The 16,762-nt window shown below is 40.7% G+C and overlaps 2 protein-coding genes across 8 annotated transcripts; both read left to right on the top strand.

Annotated features, from left to right (window-relative positions):
* stard3 (StAR related lipid transfer domain containing 3) lies at positions 1-11,852 on the top strand. Of its 7 annotated transcripts, none has more exons than XM_023411015.2 (15): positions 1-127; positions 1,991-2,230; positions 2,319-2,396; positions 2,614-2,691; positions 2,806-2,859; positions 3,235-3,352; positions 3,442-3,543; positions 3,681-3,736; positions 3,840-3,932; positions 5,699-5,761; positions 7,519-7,614; positions 7,727-7,806; positions 7,915-8,019; positions 8,162-8,255; positions 9,780-11,852. In XM_023411015.2, exons 2-15 carry the CDS (start codon positions 2,018-2,020, stop codon positions 9,903-9,905), a joined length of 1,356 nt encoding a protein of 451 aa, XP_023266783.1. In that variant the 5' UTR covers positions 1-127; positions 1,991-2,017; the 3' UTR covers positions 9,906-11,852. The 7 variants fall into 7 exon arrangements, with proteins under 7 accessions (XP_023266783.1, XP_087031426.1, XP_023266786.1 ...); XM_087175300.1 differs by having other exon boundaries at positions 2,554-2,691; XM_087175301.1 differs by having other exon boundaries at positions 118-219; positions 2,554-2,691.
* A 598-nt stretch (positions 11,853-12,450) lies between these two features.
* On the top strand, positions 12,451-15,972 carry LOC111658421 (melanoregulin). The gene is made up of 6 exons (XM_023410942.2): positions 12,451-12,613; positions 12,776-13,113; positions 13,278-13,440; positions 13,696-13,786; positions 13,867-14,030; positions 15,011-15,972. The coding sequence occupies exons 2-6, from the start codon at positions 13,019-13,021 to the stop codon at positions 15,221-15,223; spliced, it is 726 nt and encodes a 241-aa protein (XP_023266710.1). The 5' UTR covers positions 12,451-12,613; positions 12,776-13,018; the 3' UTR covers positions 15,224-15,972.
* Positions 15,973-16,762: the final 790 nt, after the last annotated feature.

Raw genomic sequence — 16,762 nt, 5'->3', positions numbered from 1 at the left:
CTGGAGTCCGCGGTCACGTGGGTTTCGCCGTGCTGAAGAGAGGCAGTGACTCATCTTGCCGCGACGTGTCTTCTTTGAATGGTCCGAACCGGAAGACTTGCTGTGCGATGATGATGCGATAAATCAAGTGAGTTTCATGCTTTAATTTGGGGGCTTCATGAGATAATTTGATGCGGGGTTAAGTTGACTGTATTTTCTTGTGTCTTGGCGTCACTTCCCGTAAGTGTCCACTTGACACATCACGTGTCTATTTCATTTTCTCACGGTGTAACAGTTAGCCAGTGAAACTAACTTGCATAGAGACGATGGTGGTTAGCCAGTAAAAGCTAACTGGAGTAGCTAGCAAATTGTTCTCCGTCTGTCCTTTCTGGTCGTCTGCGCTTGTTTACAAGTGTTAACTGCAATAGTGGAGCAGCGGCTCTGGTGATTATTTTCTGTCTGTGTTGTGTGTGTCTTGTTAACAACGGTAAGTTAGCTAGCTGAGAGACAGACTCTACATAGTTGTTTGTTTACGAGCAGAAGTGAGGGGAGGAGATGGGGGGGGGGGGGGGGGGGGGGTCTGAAAATTATTATGAATTTTAAACATTGAAAAGATTCCTATGCAACTGCTGATAACTGTAGCTCTGCGAGGTAAATAAATAAACCTGAGATGACTCATGATGCTTGTTGACATCAAGTTGATTGTCTACGAATAGTCCAAGAAACAAATGATACTCAGTCACTGGTTGTGAGTCACTGGGTTAACAATAATCAGATTTGTTGTTCTGCCAAGAATCTGAGGTTGTCGTGCAATAAATGATCCACCACTAAACTGTACTTGAAGTAGGCTGAGTTTTAAGTTCACATCAAATTCTGCATCATATGCCAACTTCCAAACACCTGGCAAACAAATGATTTAATTTGATATTAATTTATTTACACAGAGAATATTCATTTTCAGTGTAGACCAGATTGTAGTCTCTGTCCCTGTCATGGAGTTGGCAGCTTTACAGGAACATCTTCAAGAGAAAGACATTAGTTTAAATGTAATATTGCAGAGTCAGTGATCAAATTAAACAAAAACGACAACAAACGTTGACCAAAGTAATTTATATAGAGATTACTTTATAGGATTATGTGATTGATGATTACAATCAAATAAAAACAGACATAAATCAGAGGATATAAATACATTAATAAAAGTATAGAATATCCGGATAAAATCATGAAAACAAATGCACTGCACAGAGAACAAATAAATACACACACATAAAAGATGGAGTGTGGTCAGTTATAACTTCATGATGTTAATTAAAAGCCTAACGATAGGAGAGGGGTTTTAAAGGGGTTTTAATGATGTCAATGGGGGAAGAGCTAATGTAACATTGCAGATGACTGATTGTGGGTCTGTATGTAGAAAGAGCATAACCACCTCTTAACCACAACTATCTAGATGATGTAGCAGTGAACAAGGAAAATGCATTTTACTATAAAATAGCATCAGAATATAACAAATGGATCATGTGTACTTCTGGATCTTAAACCTGATGAATTGGCCTGTGGTTGGGTGTGGAAGTCATGAGACTGAGTGCAGAGCAGAGAGAGAAGTGAAGGATATTTATGCATTGCTGTGTTCGCTGCTCTTATCTCTTTCTAACTTTGGAAACTCTTAACACACACACACACACACACACACACACACACACACACACAGAGCGAGGCACAGACCACTGTGAGCTTCACTGCAAGCTCATCAAAGTAGCTGAAAACTTGTGCGCTGGAGAGGAGTTGTGTGTCTCGTCTTCATCTAGATTTGACGATGACAATGAATCATCACCCGATTGTTTTCATTGTCACTGAATAATATCATAGGTCTAATATTTCAGCTTAAAGTGGGTTTAATATAATATTGCATTTTTTAGCCCCATTTTTTGCATATTCTCCCCTCAGAGCGGACAGTGATACTAAATGTAACCAACATTACTCACCAACTTTATCTCCCTTGTTGCAGGGGGGAGTTTCCTGTCTCACCGCAGGAATGCCGGGTGGAGAGTATGGGGAGCTTGGGGGCAGTCTCCCTGCCATCGCCTCCCTGAACGCTTCCTACTCTACTTCTCTGTCCCTCCCTTCCCCGTACCTGTTCGTACCACCTGCAGAGCGCAGGCTCATCTCTGATGTCCGGCGCACCTTCTGCCTCTTTGTGACGTTCGATTTGCTCTTCATCTCACTCCTCTGGATTATTGAGCTGAACGTGAGTGTTTGTTTTTTGTTTGGCCGCAGCAGCGGTGGTTAAGACTCAGTTTTGACTCTGATGTGGACTCTGCTCTGTTCTCCTGCAGATCTCCAGCACAATCTGGGACAGTTTAGAAAATGAGGTTGTCCGTTATAAGTTCAAGTCTTCCTTCTTTGACATCTTTGTAAGTGGTTCAATCCAAATCTCTTGTGTACATTTCATTTGATTTCATTGTCATACAGCGTGATTTATAGTATCTGAATGAGCTGTTGAGTTTGGTCACATGTCTGCATTTATTGACACAAGAGCAGAAAATGTTAACAAAGCCAATATGTCTGCAGCATGTGATACCTTTAAATGGCCGAGCTCCTGTTTCTTCTGTTTCTTCCTGCTTGTCTCAGCTCCTCGCTGTGTTTCGTTTCCTGTGTCTACAAGTGGGTTATGCTGCTTTTCGGTTAAAGCATTGGTGGGTTATTGCGGTAAGTGACCACAAACACACACACACACACGCTCTGATGAAATACTGTAAAATCTCATATTTTCAGTGCTGGATATGCATCATGACAGAAATTCAAACCTTCCTTCCTCCACAGATTACCACTTTAGTGACCAGTGTCTTCCTTGTTGTCAAGGTTATCGTATCTAATGTGAGTGTGACACTTGAACAGTTGTGTGTGTGTGTGTGTGTGTGTGTGTGTGTGTGTGTGTGTGTTTGTAGTGCAAGCAGATGCTGTTAAAACCACTTCAGCTTTTTCACTTCTGCTTTATGCCAGTAATGTACTATCCGATGATGAGAGTTTTATTGGTTTTACTGTTTTATGCACCACAGAGAATCAAACAGATATTGTCATCTGGATTTCCCTCCATCTAATATCAAGTTATTTCATTTATAATAACTCAGTGAACTTTTTATATTCAAAACGGCAACATAAAGTGCAACTCTCACATCTGTTGTGGATGTTGTGATAGTCCTTTTTAATGCTGTGCAGCCACAGGATGACATATGTTCTGTCTCTACACAGCTCCTATCCCAGAATGCCTTTGGCTATGTTTTGCCCATCACCTCTTTTGTGGTGGCCTGGCTGGAGACCTGGTTTCTTGACTTCAAGGTGCTCACGCAGGAAGCAGATGACGAAAGAGGTGAGAGAGAGACGCCGGACTGAAGTCTGAAGTCGACTTGTTAGAAACCAGTTTCTCCTTATTTAACAGTTCTCTCTCTTTGACCTTAGCTTACCTAGCAGTGGTGAACGCAGCCTGTGAACGTGCCCCTATGATCTATCCCCGCGCCGTTTCAGACGGACAGTTCTACTCTCCACCTGAATCTGTCGCAGGTGATTATAGATGAGTAAATGTTAAGTCAGCCTCTTAAGTCAGAGTCTGATTTAGCAGGTTTATTCTTCCCAGTGTGTTTGTACATTTCTCAAGCTGAGTTACAAGCTGAGTTTTGGCCCTGAACTTGTATCTGCAGGCTCTGAAGAGGATCTGGATGAGGAGGGTCTCGGGCGCAGAGCTGTCACTGCTCAGGTACCTGAATCAGTTTCTAAAGTCTTTATACTCATCTGTTATACCTTCTTACATCTTCACCTGATGACTGTGACTCTGTCTATCGTCTTTTCTCCCCCTCTAGGAGAAGGAGTACGTTAGACTGGGTCGTGAGGCCATGTCCGTGGTGGAACAGATCCTAGCCCAGGAGGAAAACTGGAAATTTGAAAAAAACAATGTGAGTGTATGACTTTGCTTTATTATATTTGGTTTATCCAAAAGAAACATGTCTCCTCTCGCTCTCTGGTTGGGATGCAGGTTCAAGGACATTTCACTGGCTTGACTTGAGCCCATTTACTCCTGGTATTAACATGATATGTATCTGGATAAAGACATCTGATCTACGGGTCTTTGCATTTATAACTGGCTGAGATCCGAACACAATGTGAGCCTGACCACCTCCAAATGTGGTATGGCTGATCCAATCATACTCTGATCCCAGCTTGCCCTGAATGCATTTACACCATTGGCAACTCAGCTGTCGTTTTCAATCTCACACACAAGTTCATATCTGTACATCTGTCTACACTGGATGTGAACCCAACCTGAAGCATCTTCGAAGGCTTCAAGGCTTCAGTGTTTCCAGCCTGTGTGTATAACTACAATAAATATGTGGCTGCTTAAATGAGCGTGAGACACTGATGAAGTGTTGAACTCCTGAATATTTAAAGTCACCAAAATATTTTTTTGTGTTTTGCTACTCTGTTTGGAAATATAATATCAGTTTAATGAATCTGGAGATGGCACTGATTGGACTGACTAATTGGCCAAGTTGATTTTTCAACTGCAAAATGTCCAGCTTAGTATTTATCTTCGTTACAGTTCTGTGAAAAAAAAAAAAAATTATATCAGTTGTTTATGTTGAAAATATAATTCTCAGATTATTATTATTATTTTTTTAACTCTCAAATATCTATATCAGTATTCACCACTGGTAGTTTCTGGCTGATGAGACCCAATCAGGGAGCGACTGTGGGCGTCTACATCATCGTTTCCAAAGGTCACCCTTTTTTGCCGGTCCAGACGACAACCCAACCCCAGAGCTTTCGATCTAAAACAGGGCAGCGTTTCCATAAGTCTCTCTTTTAGGCGCTTGAAAACTCCACTGTACGCCAGTTTTAAAACTAAAACCTAGTAGTGTGGACGTAGCCACATATCACATATTTTATTGCAGCACAACTTTTTCCAACTCATGGCTCACTTTAAAATCTCAAAAATGTTGGAGGCCCACATCTGACCCCATAAAAATACGGAGACCAAATAATACCTTCTCAGAGCTTTTTATTTTAATGATAACGATCAAACATTCAGGACTGAACCGAAAGCAGGGGAAACATGTAGGCTGGCGACAACATAAACGTTCCTATCATTGGTTTATCACAGTGATGGGCCTTAACGACAAATAAAAACCACTGAAAGGAGTTTTTAAACATTTTTAATGTTTTTAAAGATCTCTTTGTTTTGAAACATTTTAAAAAAAAATTATTTCTAAATATTTATATAATTACATTTACTCACCAAAATTGTACTGTTTTTTTTAAAATGATTTGTTGGCCCACTTGCAATACATTTGTGACCCACAGGTTGGGAACCGCTGTACTAACGTGTTAATAAAATGGTTTGATCACAGTTCTTTGCTGATAAGAAAAGCAGCGAAGGAGGGATTCATGAACTTATCTGATTAATGCTGAACTCAGTCAAACCAGATATGTTAGCAACCTGCAAACACTGGAAATACCAATCGAGCCTTAACTCTAGCCACACCACATTGTTCACTCCAGTTTATCTTGTAGCACATTGATTTTATGTTGTATGAAATGTGCTATATAAATAAACTTGACTTGGCTCAAGAGATCATTCAGTATTTTGAGGAAGTGAGTTGTTTTTATCCTTGAAATGAAAGCAAAAGCATGATGATACTAATAGTATTTTGTCTCATGTCAGGACATGGGAGACTCTGTCTACACCCTGGAGATTCCCTTCCATGGAAAGACTTTCATTCTCAAGGTACAGCCGCCCCCTGTGTATTCATTGTGAAACCAAACCATCACAACACACCAGTAGTGACCCAAAGGAATCTTGTTTAGACTCATAATACTGTACTGCATTTACCATATGGACACATGTAGGATCTAATATGTCTCACTGACATTTTATGTATACGTCTGATTTTGCCTTGTACTCTGTCACATTAAAGAGCAGATCAGGTCAGTGCAGCTTTTAATCCTTTTATAACACTCCACCATAACTTAATTAAGTTCACTTTACAGATGATGCGCTGTATATGAACCTCTAGAGGGTAAAATAACCGAGACTAATGGGTGTTAAATCAGTCATTAAAGACACATCTGGTGCTGTCACACCAGCTTCAGAGAAACTAGAGTCATGTTACAAAGGGCTTCCTTTTAACATGTGTAATCTCTCATAGAGGAATTGAGAGGAAGCTGCTGTGTACAGGATGCTCCATAACTGAAGGCTGTTTGAATTTGATGCTGTAACTTGAGGAGTTATTGCTGTAAATGATAAACAACTAAGTCACAGCCAGAGCAACCTCAGGTTGTTTTTATTTTAGACATAGACACAAGTCTGCTGTGTTAAAATGTGTTGATATGTACTGTACTGATCAATAGATCAGTCTGACCTACAGATTTACCTTGCTGATTGTAGAATATGTTAAGTCTTGTTTTTTTTCCCTTCTATAACATTAAGTGAAGCAGCTGCTGTGCTTCTGCTGTACTAAACTATTTTTAATGTTAATTAAAAAAAAACATTGTTTTTCTCTTCTAATCAGATATCTGGTTACAGTAGCACAGAATATTAGTTTTCATGTAAGCAAACAATCACATTTACACTCAGTTTTCTTATGTGTGTATCTCAAGGGATTTCTCTCCTGTAAAACATTTGCACAGACATGTCTTGAAATATTTAAAATATTTATTTTCTGCACCCTGTTGGTGCATTGTTATGTTTCTTGGCAAAGTACCACAAACTTTGGTCAACAAAAAACATGAAACTAACAGCAGAGATGTGTATCGTATCACCTGTACGGACATGGACATGCACATGCACATGCACATGCACATGCACATGCACATGCACATGCGTGATATAAACAAAATGGGGCCCAACATGTTAAAACTTGACTCCATACTGCTACCACTGGTGGAAAAACTCCACAGGGGGTCTTTTAATTTTATATTTTGAAATGGTTGAGAATGGGAATGAACTCTGATTTCACCTTTTTAAACTTTCTGTTGGTGGATGTAATTAAATGCAATTTGTCTTATGTTCTGTTTCTACATAAATCTCGAGTCACACTCATTATACTAAGAGTGATGTAATGAAGATGTGGTTTGAGCAAGTAAATCGCAGTATTATAGAAGTCAAGGCTGTTGGTTTGTCTCGGAACAGAGGACTCCTTCATAAGATGCGGAGGAAAACATAACATGAGGCAGTTTTCCATCAGGACAATGATCGTAAACACACATGAGAACTGGTTGTGAAATGGCTATCAGAGTCTAAAATTAGTGTTGTGAAATCCATGGCGCTGACCTCAGCCTCTGGAGATCATGTGAACAACAAAGAAAAGACTGTGCCAGAAAACCAGGGCCAGAAAATAGGCTGCAACCAAGTACTAGGATTGATGTTCACATATATTTTTCCCCATGTTTTTAACACTACTTTCTTTCTTTTTTTTTTTTTAGTCTGACCATTATTCTGAAATGATGCTAAATGAGATGATGTGTGTTATTGTTTCTATTCAGGCCTTTATGCAGTGTCAGGCTGAGCTTGTGTATCAGGAGGTAATTCTGCAACCAGAGAAAATGGTCCAGTGGAACAAAACGGTTTCTGCCTGCCAGGTGACGACGTGGACATGTTTTTTTTATTTTTTTTTATTCATCTTTCTGTCCTTTTGAACATTTTTTCATTGCTGTCTAACAAGTCTAACAGTGCCTCCTGCCTTCTCTTCAGATCCTCCAGAGGGTTGACGACAACACTCTCGTATCATATGACGTCTCTGCTGGAGCAGCAGGGGGAGTTGTGTCTGCGAGGTAGATCAGCAGGCTTCAATATGTGGCTTTTTTCTTTTCTGACATCTTTTCTTCCTATCTTCTGTCTCCTGCGTCCATTGATTGTCCGATTGATTTTTCTTCCTTCAGGGACTTTGTTAATGTCCGACGGGTGGAGCGCAAACGAGACTGCTACCTGTCTGCTGGCATGGCAACCGAACATGACGCCAAACCCCCGAGCGGTCGCTACGTCAGGTCAGAACACGCCTGTAGTCGGGCTCCTTGTCACTGATCCAGTAAATTAGAAAATTATATCGATTTTAATAAAAGTTCAGTTGTGTTAGTTTAATTTCTTTAACTTCTCTGTCTTCTGTTCTGCTTCTGTTGCCGGCCTCAGGGGAGAGAATGGTCCAGGAGGATTTGTGGTCCTCAAGTCCAGCAGTAACCCGTCCGTCTGCACTTTCATCTGGATCCTCAACACAGACTTGAAGGTGAAAACAAACACGCTGCAATTACTCTAGCGTTTCTTTGATGTCTGAGACAAGAAGGGAAGGTCTGTCCCTTTTAAGATTAGTAAAACAGGGTTCCCTCATTCTCCGAGACATTTACTGTGATGATGTAGTTCATATGACGGACAGGAATCACGTCTTACACCAATATGTTCCTATCTGTGGAAGTCTGAGTTTAAAATAAGTGGTGTCTATACATGGCTAAATCAGTAACATGCTCAATTGTGAAATTATCACAAATTGATCGCAACAACTTTGTTAATAAAATTTATCATTATCATCATCATTAATAATTTATAACCTGACTCACTTTTTCTTATAAATTATATTAACCATTGCTGCCTGAACACCAATAACAAAATAATAGCCGATAATTTCCCCTACTGACAAATCGAGACCGAACTTTACAGCTAAATGTACGACTCAGTTGAATTTACTGCTGCTGGGTCTTAGTTTATCACACTTTAGCTCCTTTCCTAGTAACAGGAAGTGAGATTTTTAATCTGGTTATTCACACCCACTGTGAGCTACTTCTACAGAAGTTAAACATTTCATGTCATATTATGGTCTGTTTTACCTGGTGACACTAACAAAGATGCTAACATAGTAAACAGTGTCGTTGTAAACGAGTATTTAGTCAGTGTTTGACTAACATGCAGTTGGGCTACCATTCATTGTATTGACCCCATTTTCCTATTTATTATTATACAGCTCTCAGCAATGAGGCAACACACATTAGAAACCTTTGCTCCGCCAGAGTTGAATCACAAACCATAAACCTTTAACTACAGGTAAAACAAGCTAACAAGCAGCTGAAGCAAACATGCTAATCCATTATTCAACAGTTTCAAACAAGTTGGGAAGAATACATTAATCAATAAACCTAATAAAAACTACCACAGTTAGCAACCAACAGTAACTTGCATATATTTAAAGAATAAAGCGACTTTTTGGCCACTTAGGTTGTAAAGCATCCAGCCTGCAGCATGTGATGCGTTCACAGCGTTGCCAAACAAAACAGATAGCAGCCTATTCAAAAGTACTGTTGTCCATAAACTAGCCAACCATTTCAACAGCAACATGACCCTGAAAATAACTTTGCCCGAAAATAAGAGACTGTTGAAATAATTTTCCAGGACATGCAATATTTTCCGGGACATTTTACTTTTTGTCTAATTTTCCATATGTTTTTCATGACTGGAAACTGGTCAAATGTTTTCCAGGATGTTTGGGAACCCTGTACAATCTGTCTGTATTTAGAGAAGTTGTTGTCACAGCTGCAAATAGTGACAGGAAGCAGAAAAATAGAATGAGGATAGAAGAAATATGGGGTTTTAAACATGATTGGTCTGTAATTATACTAGAATCTATTAACAGAATTATATAAATAACAAGCCTGAGCGTATGAATTACAGGAAATGATGAGACAAAGAAAAAATGAAAAAAGAAATTATAATATAATATGAGAGGAGAAAACAACTAACACTTACTCTTTTGGTTCATCAGGGTCGTCTGCCCCGCTACCTCATCCACCAGAGTCTGGCCGCCACCATGTTTGAATTCATGTCCCATTTACGCCAACGTATCGCTGACCTGCGGCCCTCTCACCGCTCCCACCACCACCTCACTTAAAACAGGAGAGACATCAAACTGTGCCACAGCTGGTTTGGAGGTATCACTACTGTTTTTTTGTTTTTTTTAAAAGTATATTGAACCCCAAAAAAAGGGGCGTAGCTGTACCCTTGTGATGCAGCTAAGCTGAAGGGATGTGCTACAGTAACAGAAAAGACTGCACTTCTAAGCATTGGAGATGTGAGACATGTGACCGCACATTTCAGGCACATGAGAAGAGGAGTAATGTGCTTGTCAAAGACAATGTTGTTCCTTATTCTTAAACTTCATCAATGTTATTTTTTATTTTAAGTGTGATCACAAACATATTTTTGAGGTGGACCTGTAATTATTTCGCCATGTCTCTCACCGTGCAATGAGACCTGTTTTCTGAAGGCATCTCATGGCAGGGTGGACTTTACTCAAACATGAAGACTCAGATGAAGATGGATTGATCCTCAGTGTGTGGGCATCTATTTTACTTTTTACAAAAGAACAGACGCAACGGCGTGACTGAGCCTTATCTTACTGCACACGTTGTTAGCCATTGATTTGCTGCTTTTTTTTTTTTTTTGTCTGTTTTCACTGAAATGGCTTAATTATGTTTCTCTGGTGCACCTGCCCTAAAACAAACTCACAATTCACAGCCATATCTTCAAGAAACATGTAATTTGAATGGGTAAAAGCTGTTTTCCACGAACTTTATTTTCCCTAACTACACTGTGATTAGATGGGGAAAGAAGTCACTCGCTGTCAAAGTGCCACTAGAGGGAGACACCACTGATCCAACCAGCGAAAGGCTCTCAGTTTGACCTCATCTCCTGTATCAGGGTGCAAAAATCTATCAGCTAACATTATTAGTTATCGGCTATTACAGAGGGTTTTTAAACACTGTGTCTGTTTTGCTCTTTGAAATCAGGCAGGAGGTCAAACCAAGTATCAAATCAGGTTAGTGTTAGTTAGTGTTGCAGATGCATTAGCAAGCTCAGTTAAAAAAGAAAAAACCAAGATGATGGAACTGCTCATAAATTAGGATGCTGGATGCTGTGCACTGACTAATGTTATCGTTTGTGCCATTAACCTCAAGTGGCCTTGTGGTAAAAACAAAAAACAAAAACAAAAAAAAGTTACTACTGTACTGATATGACATTAGTACTGGGCTCCCCTCAGGCTTGAGATGCGGTGCTGAATGAGGGTTTTCTGTCATTTCTTACATATGAAGCATTATATTATGTGTTTAATCTTTTAATGATATCACTTCCAGCTTATTAAGTTTTCTGCACCTCAGTGTTATGACGAACCTCAGAAAAATGTCTGAAATCCTGTTCAAATTATGTGGAGTCGAACCAAAGAGAGCAAATTATTCTGCTTTTTAATCTTGAGAAATACGGCATGAAGACACTTAGTCAATATTTCTATGGAGCATATTTATGGCTGTAACTGATGCTGTGAATGACCACATCACACTCACAACATGACTACTACGGCTTCGAGGCATTTTAATTTGTCATCTGTGGAACCCTGAAAGGATTCTTCTTCATGAAGTCCAGAGTATGTGCTTATTGAGATTTGGCTGGGTGCTTTGTCAACAGAATCTTTTTCTTTTCTTTTTTTTTTTTTTAGCTACTTACTGTACAGAAGGAATGTCAAATGAAAGTAATTAATGATATCAACAATTTGGTGCCTTTATCACAGTAACATTACATGTCGGCCTTTTCTTTTGCTTTGCATTTATTTTACTCTGTCAAGTCAATGCTTCATACCTTTCACCAAAGGTATACTGTATACACATGAACCCTGCTTAGACAACTTGAGTTAGTGTTTTCCTTTATTATAGTTTTTGAATGTATTTGTCTATAGATTCATCAAACATGTTAATTTAAAATCATCACAACTGACCAACAGTTTTTATTGAGTCTTAATCAGTGTCTTATGTCTAATAAAATATATGATACAACCTGTTCATTACTGGAAGCCTCTTGCTGTATCTATTTTGTACTGTAGATGCTGGTAACATCAGATCAGTAATCTAATTAATGGTACTTTTCAGCATCAGATCCCAGGGGTGTTTGTCATAAACAATGGTACCTTGTGACTTGAGCATATGTCACGTGTGTGACTTACCGTTGCAAAACTGAACTCTCTAGAATTAGGCTGGCTTCTGGAGGTCGAGTCACCCTCCACGCCTCAGACTTCAGCATTCAGGCTTCATGAAACATGAACATTAAAACAACATGAAGCCATTTGAACTAGTCAGAAATTCAAAGCAATCCATGAAGAAAAAAAGATTCTTATTCGACCACTTTTACACAGATTTACAGCTAGATAATTTAAATTACCACATACTATGAAATTAAACAATCTTTAAATCAATACAGCCACGGTGGATTGGATAAAGTGTGTAATTCAGGCCACTGTTGAAGAGGAGATGTGTTGTCCTCGGGGCAAAACACAATGCTAAGGACGAGAGATGGAGCAGCTCACATGATTGTGCTGTGACTGTCTTCTGAGGCTATGGGTGTGTGAATATGTCTGTTTTAGAATCGATCAGAGAGTGAGCGTCTCACTGCTCTCATTGTCCTTCATGTAAGGCTGATGAGAAGCACCAGTCCTTGGGGCTGCCATATGCCTGAGCCTCTCTACCCAGACAGGGTAATGATCTGGAGGACAAACCTCTACTGGACGAGGAGCCGCGGTGGGGTCCTGGAAAATGGGAAGCTGAAGATTAGGTAGAGTTTGGGGGGATCAGTGACCTTTGTAACTTTTTTTTGACATTTTGTTCTTTCTGTTCATTTTTCCCAGAAGTTAGTGGACCACATGCATGTTGTGACAGCTACCTTTTCTTACTTTCCCAAATCTTTTTTTTTTTCTTTTTTTTTTTTTAAATATAGGCTGTGAATAAGGTCCCCTTTGTAAGAAATCTCTTCAGAGCAGCATTTCTTCAGATCACCTTCAGGGACAGCGGCATTGTGGAGCTAAAGCAATCCAGCTGAGTGCATATATATCAGGCCAGACTCACCACTGGCATCTCCTTCACTGTTGCTTGAAGAACCAAGACCCGAGTGAAACACAACTTCCCTCTGGATTACCTGACATTGTGAACACCTGCTGCACGGTGACTCTTTTCTTAATAGATGGGTTCAGCCTTTAAGAAGTTCTGCATGCAGTTCTGCTGCTGCTGCTGCGCCGGTGACGAAGATGATGAGGATGAGAAGCAGCCATTAGTACCGTAAGAGAAACCACATTTCACATTAATATATGAGTATTATTATTATTAGTGTCAAGGCAATGTGCTTCCTCGTGCGCGTGTTGCATTTGATTCATTATATATGAATAGTCATTGTATGAATGAGTGTGTTTCTGGGTGCTTGTGTGTGTTGGCTGACCACACAGTCAAGATCCATTGGAGTATTTTAACCGTGAAGTCCAGAAGCGTCGTGACGAGGAGACCAACCTGTGGAGTGAACCAGGAGACCCCAGCCACTCGGAGAGAGCTGATGACCGGACCCTTTACACCCTGCTGCAGGCCAGGAACAAGACCCGCATGGGATCCACGGTATGTGAGGGGGAGTTTCCCAGATGCCTCATTCAATCATATTAATCTGAGGCTAAAAAAAGAAACCAATAACAACCTACACAGCGGTGGAAAAGAGTCATCATAAGCTTTGTGAAATTATTGTGATCAGTTATTCAAAGCAGCTGTGACTCAGCAGGACAATGCTCAAATGATACAATTACAAGAGGGTAGATGAGAAATGATGCAAAGCTGAAGGAACATGGTTCTTAAAACCTTTGTCCTTTTCTTATTGAGGGCTATCGCCGTCTGAGCGTCGACATTGAGGCCATGAGAGACACCCGCCGAGAAGTCAGAGACAAATGGAAGACGGTTCTGGAGAACCTAGGTAAGGCTGGACAGATGAGGGGGGATAGAGAGTACCAGATGAGACAGAGACTACCAGAGATGCTTTGCCTTCTTTCCTAGGTTTCATGGCGGAGGCAGACTCGCTGCTGACAGTGTCTGCCGGTGCCTCACATGACCGCATGCGTAATGCCCCAGCAGCACGTGCCCTTCTTCACACGCTCCACTCTGAGACCTCCATCTTCAGCAGCAGAGAACCGCCTCCAGAGAGATATCTGTTCATCCTGGTGAGAGCAGAGAACTGCAGAGAACTTTGAACCTTTAGGTATCGCTGTGAGAGTGTCCCTGCTGTGACATGGAGCTTGGGGTGTAAAAGAAAAAAAAAAAAGTGAGACATATTCACTCATGCTGGACATGCTAACATGACCCAATGTGGCGTGGTTTGTCCATCCCTGTGCTCCAGGCCACAGTGAGGGGTGCTTTCCTCAAGCCCTATGAAGTAGATAAGCAGTGATAAACTATTTGAGAGGCTGCCCCCTTCAAGACCAAATATGTCCTTAAAACTTGACAAGGTTGTCCCACTGCAAATCTGATTTCTAAATAAGTCATTAATTTGCCTGAATGTTGGTGTCACAACAGTATCTTTGTCTTAACCATGAGGTAAGGGCCATGAACTCAGGATGAACCTATGGTGGATCCTCTTTAGAGGAGGCACAGATCCAGCCTACTGAACAGCAGTGGAAGAAGTATCAGTATACAAACTATATAAATACTATATAATTCCTACAATTAAAATCCTACTTAAGTTAAAGTACAAGAATTTTACCAGCAAAATGTGCTATAAATGTAGTATATAGTATATTTATATATTATATATTTTATTATAACATTTTTGAGTTGACGCTGCAGTTTATACTTTATTTTATGGTTGTTTTGTCTAATGTTTCCCAAACCGGGGGTTGGGCCCCTCCTGAGAGTCACAAGACAAATCGAGGGGTCATGAGGTGATTAATGGGGTAATAAAGAAGAAAACAAAAAGTTCTGCTACACAAATCTGTACTCATCTTTTGAGATTTTCACACAAGCTTTAGAGTACACGACCACACTTCTTTTAGAACTGGATATGGCTTTTTGCCTGACTAAATTTAGGGTGGGTATGTGCAACAGAAGGTTTGCTACATCATGAAGGCACGGCCGTTCTTTCCTAACATGTTTAAAAGATAGTAAACACTCCTCACAGTCACAGTTTCCTTCTCCCTCTTCACAGGATCGTCTCCTGTATCTTGATATAGCTGAAGATTTTCTAGCAAAGGCAAAGCGCTTCTATCCGCCGAGGGATGATTCTGACGAGGAGATGCCCTCAGGCCTCAACTTCAGCCTGCCGCTGCTGCTGGCCAGGGTGGAGGCCATGAATGGGGGAGGCGAAGAAGAAGAGGACGAGAGCGAAAGAGAAGATGGAAACTTGAGTGACAGATCTTAAGATCTACTGGCTGTAATAATAACAGACACAAGGCAGGGGGCAGTAGTCATCAACCCTTTAGACCTGGATGTGAATTGTGTAGCTCCTCTCTTCAAGTGTCTGTTGCCTCGTACAGTGTCGCCGCGGCTTAGGCTGAAGAATTTCTCCTTTCTCCCCCAAACTGCACAGCTTGAGTCTTAGTCTGTGTTCTCTGGTCAAAATCTAAAAGGGTTTAGCAGATTTTCAGGTGAATATTACCAAGGTGTTAACTGTATGTGTGTGTGTGTGTGTGTGTGTGTGTGTGTGTGTATGTGTATGTGTGTGTATGTGTGTGCGTGTTTTCTGTTTTATCAAGTTCCTAGCCTGTCTATTGTTCAGCTGTTGTGAACCTTCAGGGTAGCGATGTTCCTTTGAGCAGACCCTCTTTATATTTTGTCCTATGATTATCAGCACTCATTTCATCCGATCACATGATTGGTAACAACACTGAAAAAATAGCCCAGTATTAGTAATACTTTTAACTGACTAAAGTCTGCAGTGTTGGCTTCAAACATTTTGGAAACTAGCAGATGGAAACACAATGTAGTAAAGTGCTGTATGTTGAACCCTTAAAATGACTGTGTGTGTGACTTCCAGGGGATGTGAGGGTGTGGTTTTTTTGCCCTCCAGCAACTTGCTGAAAATGTGAAAGATTTCTGAACTTGTGGCAGTTTGTGTATGTGTTATAGTGTGCAGTTCATGATTAAATAAAGTTGCAGCCCAAAGCCTGATATGTGTACAGTGTCACATGTTGGTATGATGTCTTCCTTTGAACTGCCTCGTGTGAAGTAATATGAGTTTCCACAATTCCACAGATGACAAAGAATAACAGAAGAATTTGCATCTCAAAATAAACTAAAAGAAAGAATTTGCTGCATGGAAGTCGAGTGAGTACGGGGTAGTGTTTATACGGAAACTGTGGCACAAGAGCAACATTCCTGTGAAGTGGGATACAAGTGTCCCGGGCCCTCACGTGGCCTGCCGCCTGTGTACCCATGGCTGGCTCACGCCCCGATCCACAGACATTACTCAAATCCTGGCCTGGTGCAGGCTGTCCTGCATCTGACCATCCCGTTGGGACCGGACCAGACGTTGGCTTGCGAGAGGTGATGATGGTGTTTGGTGGTCAACTGGACGTTGTTGTTGTTGTTGTCGTTGTTATGTAAGAGAGACACTCTTGTGAGGCACATGCTTTGAGCACGGCACCGGCCTGCCGCCGCACTGGCACACAGACACAATACCAGTGCCACTCTGTGGTGCTAGAATGAAACAGTACACTCAAAAAAACTGCTGGGTTAAGGATAACACAACCTTAACTCCACCGCTGTGGGACACAACACGTGCTGGGTTTTACCATTTAAACCAGGAGGATGGGTTGTTCATTTGACCCAACCTGGTGAGTGAAACTGACTCTGTTACCCACATGGCGGGTTATTTTTTTTTGTCTCATTACCTTGATACTCTTATATTTAGTAATAATAACAATAACAACAATGGTATATTATAACACTTATTACTGTT

The sequence above is a fragment of the Seriola lalandi genome, unplaced genomic scaffold (genome assembly GCF_002814215.2).
Source record: "Seriola lalandi dorsalis isolate HSWRI2012SDOR001 ecotype SW California unplaced genomic scaffold, Sedor1 jcf7180002054443, whole genome shotgun sequence".
Classification (NCBI taxonomy): Eukaryota; Metazoa; Chordata; class Actinopteri; order Carangiformes; family Carangidae; genus Seriola; species Seriola lalandi.
The sequence above is the reverse complement of the archived record's forward strand: the minus strand, read 5'-3'. Positions and strand labels throughout refer to the sequence as shown.

What these genes read in the sequence shown, in the direction of transcription:
- stard3 (XM_087175300.1), top strand. Translation starts at nt 2,018, where the DNA reads ATGCCGGGTGGAGAGTATGGGGAGCTTGGGGGCAGTCTCCCTGCCATC. An exon ending in TCTGGATTATTGAGCTGAAC is followed by an intron (nt 2,231 to 2,318) that starts GTGAGTGTTTGT and finishes GTTCTCCTGCAG; the next exon opens with ATCTCCAGCACAATCTGGGA. An exon ending in AGCATTGGTGGGTTATTGCG is followed by an intron (nt 2,692 to 2,805) that starts GTAAGTGACCAC and finishes CTTCCTCCACAG; the next exon opens with ATTACCACTTTAGTGACCAG.
- LOC111658421 (XM_023410942.2), top strand. Translation starts at nt 13,019, where the DNA reads ATGGGTTCAGCCTTTAAGAAGTTCTGCATGCAGTTCTGCTGCTGCTGC. An exon ending in AGACCCGCATGGGATCCACG is followed by an intron (nt 13,441 to 13,695) that starts GTATGTGAGGGG and finishes TTTCTTATTGAG; the next exon opens with GGCTATCGCCGTCTGAGCGT. An exon ending in GACGGTTCTGGAGAACCTAG is followed by an intron (nt 13,787 to 13,866) that starts GTAAGGCTGGAC and finishes CTTCTTTCCTAG; the next exon opens with GTTTCATGGCGGAGGCAGAC.